The sequence below is a fragment of the Neodothiora populina genome, assembly GCF_041146345.1.
Source record: "Neodothiora populina strain CPC 39397 chromosome Unknown canker_contig_15, whole genome shotgun sequence".
In the NCBI taxonomy this organism is placed as follows: domain Eukaryota; kingdom Fungi; phylum Ascomycota; class Dothideomycetes; order Dothideales; family Dothioraceae; genus Neodothiora; species Neodothiora populina.
This window is the reverse complement of record NW_027191413.1, coordinates 2,357,156-2,368,416: the sequence shown is the minus strand read 5'-3', so window position 1 is coordinate 2,368,416 and position 11,261 is coordinate 2,357,156. Positions and strand designations below refer to the sequence as shown.

Genomic DNA, 11,261 nt, shown 5'->3' with positions numbered 1-11,261 from the left:
ACAACCTCAGTGTCTAGTGGTTCTCCAGGCATCAGGTCGGGCGCAGACGTCGGCTAGGGCGAGCTCAAAAGCAAAAACTCCGTCATCATGATATAATATATGTCCTTCGTGTTCCCGTCAAAGAAGCAAACAACGCCATGCTAAATCCAGAGGGCAGCCTCCGTCGCCCGCTTCGCCGGACCCCAGCGATCCGCGGTATGCATGCTCCTTCCGGTGTCATCAGGCCACGAACTGTGTCCTGTTCTACTCGACTTCCAGCCCCCATGGGGTGGGACAAGCTAAGGGCTAGCCTGGCTCCGGACGTCTAGCAGAGATAAGTCCAATGCGAGTCTCCGAGGGTCATGATAGGTCTGGTATCTGAAATATCAAGGAAATCCAATCGTTGACGGGCCCAGAGCTCCATCAATGCCGGGTTCTCCTCTTTCAGTATGCTGGTCTTCTGGCGGTCCAGACGTGTCTTTTGGCATGTCAGCTCGGCCCGCGATGCTCCAGAGCTCTGTGCATACTTACATGTTGTTGTACTCGTGTATCGCTTTGGTGCGGATCTCCGTGCGTGCTGCTTCCATGAGACCCTTTATCGATTCCATGTCCCACTGCCAGAGCCTCGAAAACAATGCCAGACTGAGCGCTTCTAGCCCGAAGCAGGAGTCCAGACAGACTTGGTGATAGTTGGCAATGTTGAAGTGCATCGGATCGTCGTTCCAGGAACACAGCGGCGCTTGTATCACGCGCTCTGCAATGTCAACGAACCCGGCCTGTAGGAGCAATTCCCGTGTGTTCTCTCGGTATGCAATGGGCTTGTTCGCTTGCTGGGATGCTTGGCTGAGATAGTTGTACCAACGGCTAAGCCACCCGTCTGCACTCATCGTTCCGTCGTCACACCGCGGTCGATAGTCAATCTCGATGTGTTGGATGTAACCATAACCAGGTCGGAGATGCCTTGTTGGGGTTAGCTGATGACCAGAGACGCAATATGCCGAGCTAAGTCTTTGCGTACGAAAACACCTTGGCGTACATGTTGCGCCAACTTGAAACGCTTCCGAGTAATGCAGACATGTGAATGAGATCCCATGAGTCTTGCCCAAATGTCCAATGGCCCTCGATGTTTGTGGGGATTTGAAACTGTACATTTGCTGGTATTCTATTGGAGCTTAGCATAATGGACTTTGTGAGCGTTGTGAGCGCTAAACACTCACTGTGCGGGTTGGATGTTCGCCAGATCCAATCCCAAAACCTCTGCTTGAGGGTAGTCGCTAATAGGCAACTCGTCAGTACAGCGACTAGCACACATAAGCATTGAAGTCGTACTCTGCTATAGACACAGCCCAATGGCCTGTGCCACAACCAACGTCCATGATTCTAGGCTTGTTGGGTATAGCGGGGGTCAGTCTAGGCGAATGTAATGGTAGGCCAGCTATCCGGTATAAGAGATTATGGTAAATGTCCATTCGTTCTTGTTCTTGCTATTTCCACTGTCAGCATTGCATCGCTCGCCAATCTTTCCCGCTCGAGCACCTTACCTCGTCTAGCGGGTACATATAGAGACCCTTCTGCCAATTATGATACAACCGACCATTTTCCTCGAACCATTCGCTCTGAGCCATTGGCTCTTGTGCAGGCGTTTTTAGGGATAGCGATCTATTGAGATGCGTCAGGTGACTTGTGGCGACAGACATGTTTTCTACAGCAGGTCGTCTCTCTTCTCGATATTCACGTTTGCGAAGAAAGATGTCAGACTTGCTGCGGAAGGTTGGTTTTACGCACAGTGAAGACGAAGGAGTAGAAGGAGTGACCAAAGATGCGACCGCGATTTTAGACATTATCATATATCAACGGTACATGATTCCCGTGCAATGCGGGAAGCCTAAGTGGGATAGGACGGAGTTGCAGTGGAAAGGACACACAGATTCGAGCAGCCCTTATGTGATGTTAGAGCAGCAATGTCAGGCGGCGCCGTGGGGCTTTAAACGCAAGCAATCAACCAGGCGACCCAAGGGTCTGGTTAGCGGGACGGTTAGCTGCACAAGACTCAGACAGGCTCCCGGGCTAATGTTTCTTCAAGGAACATAGTGTATCTGTGCAGACGCGCAGATGGGTAAACCATGGATCCGACAGCAATAATACAAGAGGCGCAAACACACACAGGAGGTATACAGACTAGGTTGTGACTTTTTTGAGCAGTGCTGGTAGCAGCAGCAGCAGTCCCAGCGGCGGACTCGCTTGTCCATCTTATGTACATTAGCCGAATCTTCACACAACATGCTGGTTAACATCTTGTTTGGCGAGATGCTCCGGACGGCGAATCCTTGACAACGGCACGATCCCACCCCACAGGAAACAGCAAAACGTAAACAGAGTTTCAAGTCGTGCTTGGTGTCGACGCCATGGCAGCCCGGCTTGGCTTGCAGATGACCCACCATGCACTTGAGCTACGGGCATCGGGTTCCATTCTGTCGGTATAATGCATTGAATCCCGTCCTCTTCGAATCTAAAAACGAATGATGTTCGTGTCAAGAAGCACCTAGGCGTAGTGATGACATTTTGGTCCACATTTTTCTATGCCTGTACTGTCCCTGTATCAGTGTTTTTCCCATTATCTCCCCATCAATTTCCACACGAGAGAGAGGGCCGACCAGGCAATGCTACTCTAACCAATGTCAGCCGTGCATGGTGTTGCTTGTCCCAGCTCAGTCAGCTTGTAGCACCCTTGTGTGACGCGCGAACACCAGGCTGCACACACGTACTCGCACACACACACACACACACACAGACACGGCCGGCTCTCGATTTCCAATGGGACAATCTCCGAAAGCAGGATGCTCTCGTTGACGTGAAAACTTGTACCGCAGTTCCAGAGTATCGGCAATGCAATAATCGGGCTTTCCAATCGCCTGGGCTCGGAGTGAGGCGCGCCTGGGTCTCACTCGGAAGATAGGAGATATAGGGAATGCATCCGTCGCGACTGGCTTTTTCCCCTCGCTCCCATCTTTCGAATACAGCTCGGCCTCGAATAATTCCACCGCATGGGATAGCGTCAGCGGACCCCTAACTCGTCTCTTGCGACGATATGAAGTGATCTCCGAGCTTCCGATTCGGAATCTTTCACGCGTAGGCGCATGTGTCTCATCAGCACCCTGCAGTGGTCCGCAGGTGCAGTGCCCTGGGAGGGGGGTTGTGTTGTTCCACCGCGTTAGGGTCGAATCGAGTGTTTAGCGGACTATCTGTTGGTTTCGACTAAGGATCCGCGCCATAGTCCAGGGTAAATTTTGCATAGCCCGAAGTGTAGTACATAACGGAAGAGACCCAGCTGCCTGCCAGCCCTTTCTCCTAACTTGGAATCACACTATGGAAATGACGAGACTACTGTTCACCTTGCCTCCACTTTGATCGACGAGAGCGAGATGATTCATGGTCAGACATGCGGTGAGAGTCGGGCAGGTAACTTGGGTGACCGTACACGGGGACGGTCCCGCACGATAATCGTAAATTATAGCAACAGAAACGGCTACAAAGTCAGTACCGTACAAGTGACAGTACCATCCCAGGACCCAGTGGTCACCCATCCACCGGTTCGTCTCCGTAGCGCTCTCTGAGGAGTGGTTCCCTTTGCCAATGCCGAGGGTCATCTGGAGACATTTCCTTTTCCGAGCTTTCTGCGGCGGCGGCCACGCGGGCTGCGGGCCTCTAGCGTGAGTCCCAATCATGCATGGTGTATTCTAGCTCACCTTTTTCTGCTATGGGGAAAGACTGTTCGCCAACATGTGCTGTATGTGCTATAGCACCTGCGGAAATGGGCCACAGAAAACCGTGCGAACCTTAAAAGCGCACAAGCAAGCAAAAAAAAACATAGACGACCGACGACAAGAATTAGACATGACATGAGTTTTTCCGTGTCTCTTGGAAGTCCATGCGTCTTTGCTTTGCATATAAGCCACTTACTCCATGGGAAAGCTATGAAGCCGTAAAAAAGTGAATCTTGACATAGAATATTGAGCATCTAGAACCTATAACTAGTACATACAGTACATACAGTCAGCTCCAACCGCCTGGTGATCCGGTCCCATGGCAGTGGCTTGATGTGGGCGCGCAACGCATGCCGTCGCTGGCGGTGAGCAACCAGATTCCAAAGTCTCGAAGCCGTGGTACAGCGGTACTTCGCTTACGCGAGCCCTCGTTGGAGGATGGAGAAGCTGCACAGTTAGGCTGTACAAACTACTTTTTGATCTGGTGCAACGGGCATAAAGAAATAGCCTAAAACTAATATAGTGACGCCGATCGGAACAAGGTAATCATGGATAACGCATCATTATCATTGAACATGACTACTGTACCTCATACTCATACAAGACGCAAGAGATGTACGGTCGATGTACCGTTCTGTCTTGCCGCATCGATAATTATTGTCTCTGGATCATCACTCGTTCGCTATAAGTTACTCTTTCGAAAGACTCCCTGGATGATGAAAGGGTCAATCATCCAACCACCACCACGACGCCCCGGCACGATGCAGGCGAACAACTGCCCTTGCACGTGGCGACCGACCCGGATCAACTCCTGCAGGCTATGAAGAAACGCTCTAATGCATGAGTCCACTACTGGTATCTGCAAAGACTGGCAACCAGATATCTGGATATGCTGCACACGACAAGCGAAGAAGCAAAAACAAAGAAACATAAGACCCAAAAGCGCATGCGTTTCAAGATAAGCTGTTCGCTTTGATCAGGGCTGGGTTCCGGTTTTCCAACGGTTGTCTCGTGCTTCACTACTATAGCAAGAAAAGGCAGTTAGAGTGCCTCTGCTATTGATCTCTTTTTATCATAGTACAAGTACACTGCGCGTGTGGGGCTGCATAATGCACTATTCCCCATGACAAAAACGGATGATAAGGCAGGGTAGACGATCCTCGTTTTCTTCTGGTCTCTTGCTCATCGCAATGTTGTCACTACTTGCCCGGAATCGACGTGCAAATGGGAAATCGCATAAAGATACCCCATAACTGCTTAGTGCTGAACGGACAGAAGGCCGTAAAGTCATCGTTACGTGGCACGACTTAGACTGCTCTGCCGTTCGAGAGACACAGATCGCAAGCGCGGAAATACCCTCCCATCGACGACAATAGTTGGAAGCCAGAGTGATAGAAGAAGAACAGGAAAAAAAAAATGTGATTGATCATAAATTTCCCGATCGGTCTGCTGCCCTGTTTCTCTCAGATGCGGGGAAAGTCCTTACTGTGCGAGGATCCGCATTACAGAACATCGAAACCACCAATCAAGACAGATGGAGAGACAGGCAGACGAGATGGGACCCCCGGACGTGCAGCTGCCAGATTTGTTCTTGGGGCTCAGGATGTGCTTTAGTGGTTGACGGGGCTGAGGTCGAAAACGTGCCTACCCAGTCGTTCATGTCGCGAGCCAAAGGCACCGTGCAGCAGCAGCAGCAGCAGCAGGCGGCTGCAGAGTCACTAATACTGTGCTGCATCGATTAGATGATTGATCTCCCCCAAATACGCAGCTAGGGGGTCTGTGACTATCGCCGCAAGATCGCGGACATGCTAGACAACAGACCTCGGCTTGTCGTGAATGCCAAGTAGACGTGTAGAAGCAAGTGAGGGTAGGATTAGGAAAGATGCAGTGTAAGTCGTAGTAGTATGATCTCGAACAACCGACTCGACGAGCAAAAGACAGTACAGTACAAGTAGTCTGTTGGCCCGAACCTCTGGTGCTGTACTAACAAGGCAGCGCCGCAAGGCAGAAACGTCAAATATGCTAAATCCTGCCCATGCACTGAATGCTTCTTGATTCGGAAACTATAGAACATTGTCCACCGCGACAAAAACAGACAATTCAACAACTTCAACCGCGGCAGGATGAGCCCTATGGTACACTGTCACAAGCATCGACGCCACGGCGCGAATGTGGCATTTGCCTGCTGATTATGTCGTACTTGCAGCAAGGTAGACAGCCCTGGGCGGCTTTTATCAAGAGCCGCTGGACACTTGGTTCAGCAGTCCTATATACAACATACCTACCTACCTTACCCTTACTGTATTATCATCATCCACAAGCATTCACCACCTAAACCCACACCCACAGGAATTCACCACTTAAACCCACTTCCACTATCACTTCCACATCCAAATCTATACAGATAGATACGAACATAAGCATCACGCCCCCCCCCCCACCAAACGATCCACACTACAGATACGAAAAGCTTGATTTTGACTAAAACAACAGTACAGTATATTTACCTTAGTGTACCTTGATGATACAGCTTTGCTCGGCCCTGGCTCTGCTCTGCTCTGTTCCACTATTGACCTGCAATCTTATTCCTCTTCTATACTGTATCAGACGGTATTCACTTACTCTTTCCAGACTGGGCTGAGACAGGGGTAGACATAGTAAGTACGGCAGGTGGTCAAGGGCGAAGGAAGTACATGCCGTGTATCACAGACGGGGAGATAGAAGAGGAAAGGCCATGGAGGTTCAGGTGTGAAATTGGCATGGAAGCATGGGTGGGAGAAGAAAAGGCTCATTGGTACGAATTCGTTCCACACTCGCTCCATCTAATGCGTGTACTCCTTCTGCAACAGACGAGCAATAGTCTGCAACTGGATATTACTGGTTCCCTCGTAGATGGCTCCGATCTTGCTGTCGCGCCAGTACTTCTCCGCAAGCCCTTCTCTGACAAAGCCCATGCCGCCCATCCATTCAATCGCCTGTCCAGACACCCTGCCGGCGACCTGGCTGGAGAACAGCTTGGCCATGGCGGCGTCCTTGACGAAGTCCTCGCCTGCTTCCTTCTTGCGCGCCGCGTTGTACACGAGGGCGCGAGCGGCGCAGATCTCCGTGTATGCTTGCGCCAGCTGGTGCTGCATGCCCTGGAACTCACCGACGAGCTGGCCGAATTGCTTGCGGTCGTTCCACACGTATGAGGCGGCGTTCGCCCAGGCGCCGAGCGCGAGGCCGGTCATTTGCGCGGCGATTCCGATACGGCCTTCGTTGAGGATGCCGATGGCGTATTTGTAGCCTTGGCCTTCTTCGCCCAGTAGGTTTCCCTTGGGGATGTCGACGTCGTCGAAGTTGACGACGCAGGTCGACGAGGCCTTGATGCCGAGCTTTTTTTCTTTCTTCGAGATGGAGAAGCCTTTGGTGTCTTTGTCTACGATGAAGGCGGAGATGCCCTTGTAGCCCTTTGAAGGGTCGAGGTTGGCAAAGACGATGAAGAAGCCAGCCTCGAGGGAGTTGGTGATCCACATCTTGCTTCCGTTGATTCGGTAGCCGTCTGCGGTCTTCTCGGCGCGGGTCTTGAGAGCAAATGCATCTGAACCGGAAACAGGCTCGGACAAACAAAATGATCCTATCGACATTAGAACAACAGGTTTGATGACAGCAGAAAGGAGATCTTGAACGTACCGACGGTGTTGGTAGCCAGCTTAGGCAGCCACTTCCTCTGACTCTCAGCAGTACCATACTTTAGAACAGTCGTGTTGACAAGAGTATTGTGCACATCGACCATGACACTGACACTAGGGTCCACGCGAGCCAGTTCCTCAATGGCGACAATGGCAGCAGTGAAGTTCATGCCGGCACCGCCGTACTCCTCGGGGACTTCGATGCCCATAAGGCCTTGCTCGAAGCATTGCTCGACGATGCTAGGGTCCATCATTTCCTTCTCGTCCATGTCTCGCACTTTAGGGAGGATGACATCTTGGGCGAATCGCGACACTTGCTCGGCCATGAGGGTTTCCGTCTCGGAGAAGTGGGTTATCGGAGTCGGTATGACATCTGTGGGATCGTAGGGTTCGCCCGTGGTGGTCTGTCTGCGCGACTGAGATGACGAGAGCGGTCTTGTGCTGTGTTGCGTCCCATACCGTCAGTTTTTGTTTTCGTTGTATATACATAGTAATGGCACGAACCTTTGTCGGATTGCTGGCAACACACGCAGAATAGATCGCGTAACTTGTGGAGAAGAAGAAGAAGAAGAAGAAGAAGAAGCAGCAGCGGCAACAGCAGAGCTCCTGCAAGCCAGCGGTCTTAGGTTCCTGACAAAAGTCGCCATCTTATGTTTCTATACAAGCCAGGTTCAAGGCACCCCCAAAAGCAGAAGAAGTCTACTACAAAGTGGAAATGAGTCCTAAAGAAAAAGAGACGAGGTCACGAGGTCAGACAGGAAAGTGAACACAAGAACGCAAAGTAGATTTCCCAAAAAGTATAACCTCAAGTCCTAATCACATGCAACGAGTCCCGGGCGACCGTTGTCGGCAACAAAGTGTCAAAGGTAATAGCCTTGGTATATAGAATCATCAGAAACAAAGCTCTCATTAGACAAGAGGTGGAGAGCAAAGTTGGGGAAAGCCGAGGCACGTCTTTTGGTGCTTATGCCGGGTGTCAGGCGCGCCATAACTCCGCGCAGCTGACTCGGGTGCGGAAAGAAGACACATGATAGAAAAGTGATTACGATGATGATGATGATGATGATGATGATTATAATGGGGGGACCAGACATTTGTGTGGGGAAGACCTTTTTGGACCTCGGGGAAAGTGAAAGAGCCAGAGCCAGCGTGCAGCGTTGCAGTAAGTGCGGAGGACAGTAGCTGGCTGGGGCAGGGAGGAATTAGCGAGAAAGAGAGAAAAGGCCCCTGATTGATGCACGCTTCATGTACGACTACTACAGGCGAGACAGGGTAGTCAGCAAGCAAAGCAAGCAAGCTTGTCCACACTCTTGAAAACGTGCTCATGACCTACATACAGTCGCAGATGTATGTGTGAGGCTAAGGTAGGTACCTGCTTGCCTGCCACTGTGGCCTCCCATAAGAACCTCTCTGAGGCAAGGCAGACAGACAGGCAGGCAGGCAGGCAGGCAGACCTATTATTACTGTAGATATCAGTTCTCAAAGACCCGATACCATGGGCCCCCTCCAGTCCAGTGACCCAACCAGCTGGAAGCGAGGGGTCGAAGCAGAGACCGAGAGAGTGATACCTTGCTCTGCATCACTCCCTTCTCTCTCTTCTGTTCTCTCAATCTTCTTTCGTACCAGTACATATACGACATACGATCCACATACAGTAGATTAGACAACCGGACAAGGCAGGGTAAGCGCAAGTGGGACAGTACCGTGATTCACGTTCGTCCCCCGTTTTATCCTGACTACCGCTCGTATTCGACGCACCTCGATGCCATGCACCCATGCGTCCGGGACCATGGCAGATGAGAAACAAAGAGCAGAGAAAGAAAAGAGGGCTCGATTGATTGATTGCTTTTATATTACCTTACCTTGGCCCCTCTCGTTCTTCTCCCAAAGATCTCAGGCCGACCGGAACCTTGTCCTTGTCTTTGGTCTTGTTCCCTTGCCTTTATATTGCTTGCATCACTGCTGCTGCTATTGCTGCTCCGAATTGGTCATGGTGCTGTCGCTTGTTATATTACCTTGCGCTTTCTATCGAGAGTTCCGGCGGAACGAGCTCCTGGCCAATCGCGTTACGGTCTGGTGTATTGATTTGGTGAGGTTGAATCACCTACCCAACCATATGAGCAAGACACGTGGAAAGTGACAACATGACATGGCACGGCATGGCTACTGGGTCAAGGGTGTTCGAGTAGTACATACATACTGTAGCACTAGCATCAGCAGAACATGTGGCAAGAAGCAGGGATTATGAGACGAGAGTAGTCAGAGTAATCCTTGAGGTAGGTGAGACACTCCAGAAATACAGGATAAGAACAATTGGTTTACAGTTTACTCCGTCCCTTTCGCCACGAGAATATTCGTTGGGGGCGGATAGATATGGGAAGAGCCATGGCTTGCACTGGACAAGCCTTTGTCCTGTCGCGAGATGCTGTCGCGAGTATCTGACATTTGCAACCTTTTCTGTCGAGGATGAGAGGAGAGAGTGCGGGCTCTTTTGTCGTTCTCCTTGTAGGGGTTGAGTGGAACGGTATTGTCGTCTCTGTCGGATAGCAAGGCTTCTCTTGTTGCATTAATTTTGTCTTGGAGGGAGGAAATGAATGCCAGGAGTCGGTCTAGAAATCGATGATTCTTCTGCGCTTGCTTTTTCGCTGAAAAGATCAAATGTCATTCTTTCCCACCCAATGCCTAAAATGCTTCAATAATGAAACGAAGAGAGAAGAAAAAAGACTCAGTTGGGTCTGAACTTGTTCCTCCGTCCCCTCATCTCATCCACCCTCCTCCTGTCCTCCTCGAAGCCCCTCATGAGCTCGCCCGCCCTCTCCTTCTTCTTCTCGCGCATCTGGAAGCGATAGAAGTCTTCCTTGCCCATGCTCTTCTCCTTTTGCTTCTCGGCCTTTTCTTGCGCCTCTTCCTGTCTGGCGGGGCCGGCGCGACCTCCTCTCGTCACGGTGATGAAGCCGTCTTCGTCGGGCACGGAGCGTTGAGCTGCCAGGGAGCGGACACGGGCGGCTTCTTGCGCGGCGAACTGGGTCATGTATGCGTCTACGTTGGATTGTAGCGTCGAGGCGGACGGGTAGCGGAGGGTGTGGTGGGTCAGGTAGCCTGTAATGATGAGTATTCAGGCTTCGGAATAGCAAATGTCAAAAGTGGAAAGGAAAGAAAGGAAACATACGAGCAGAGCCCAGAGCAGGCACCTTGTCCTCGACTGCACCACTGCCCCAAAGCACAGCAGCTGCGCTCTTGGGCGACGTTGTCTTTGACGAAGCCACCGCTCTCTTCCTGGCCTCCTTGAGCGCAACGTCTCTACTCGCTTCGTCGACGAAGCAGACGACAGCAGTAGCGCCGCTGCCCCTGACCTCTCTGTCCCACGTATCAGGCAACTCGACAACGGCGTCGACGCTCTCCTTATCCGCCCCTCTCTTTCTCTTCTTGCTGCCGCCGCTACCAGGCCCAGCCACAGGCGCAGTGACCTTGCGCCCTACACCTGTGCGTCTGGCGCCCTCGAACTCGACGCTCTCGATGCGCGTGGCCCCGAGCGCGGCATCGGCGAACAGCGAGCGGATGTGCGTCTCTGTTGCGTCGACGGGGACGTTGACGAGGAAGACCTGGCGCGGCGTCGAGTCTGTGGGCACTTTGGGGTCGTGAGGCCGCAGGTACAGGTAGTGCGTCGTGGGTTTCGGGAGAGAAGCGGTCGGCGGCAGGATCAAAGGCAGGACGGTGTAGTCGTGGACTGTCGAGGGGATGTCTTTTCGTGCTGGTTTTGTCGTCGTCGTCGTCGTCGTCGTCGTCGTCGTCGTTGTCGTTGTGGACAACGCTGTTGCGGGCGCCATGCTTGCTGGCTGTTTTCGTT

The 11,261-nt window shown here is 51.9% G+C and overlaps 3 protein-coding genes across 5 annotated transcripts; all 3 read right to left on the bottom strand.

The window, feature by feature from the left end:
* Positions 1 to 423: 423 nt before the first annotated feature.
* On the bottom strand, positions 424 to 1,820 carry AAFC00_003144 (uncharacterized protein; the record flags this gene model as incomplete). 3 transcript variants are annotated; one of them, XM_069342576.1, is made up of 7 exons in its annotated part: positions 424 to 457; positions 511 to 939; positions 998 to 1,141; positions 1,197 to 1,253; positions 1,309 to 1,463; positions 1,521 to 1,638; positions 1,765 to 1,820. In XM_069342576.1, the coding sequence occupies 7 exons, from the start codon at positions 1,818 to 1,820 to the stop codon at positions 424 to 426; spliced, it is 993 nt and encodes a 330-aa protein (XP_069199079.1). The 3 variants fall into 3 exon arrangements, with proteins under 3 accessions (XP_069199079.1, XP_069199080.1, XP_069199081.1); XM_069348067.1 differs by having other exon boundaries at positions 1,521 to 1,820; XM_069342575.1 differs by lacking the exon at positions 1,765 to 1,820 and having other exon boundaries at positions 1,521 to 1,604.
* Positions 1,821 to 6,565: 4,745 nt separating this feature from the next.
* AAFC00_003143 (uncharacterized protein) lies at positions 6,566 to 8,061 on the bottom strand (the record flags this gene model as incomplete). Its single annotated transcript, XM_069342574.1, has 3 exons — positions 6,566 to 7,359; positions 7,416 to 7,855; positions 7,919 to 8,061. 3 exons carry the CDS (start codon positions 8,059 to 8,061, stop codon positions 6,566 to 6,568), a joined length of 1,377 nt encoding a protein of 458 aa, XP_069199078.1.
* Positions 8,062 to 10,139: 2,078 nt separating this feature from the next.
* On the bottom strand, positions 10,140 to 11,241 carry AAFC00_003142 (uncharacterized protein; the record flags this gene model as incomplete). The annotated part of the gene is made up of 2 exons (XM_069342573.1): positions 10,140 to 10,513; positions 10,584 to 11,241. The coding sequence occupies 2 exons, from the start codon at positions 11,239 to 11,241 to the stop codon at positions 10,140 to 10,142; spliced, it is 1,032 nt and encodes a 343-aa protein (XP_069199077.1).
* Positions 11,242 to 11,261: the final 20 nt, after the last annotated feature.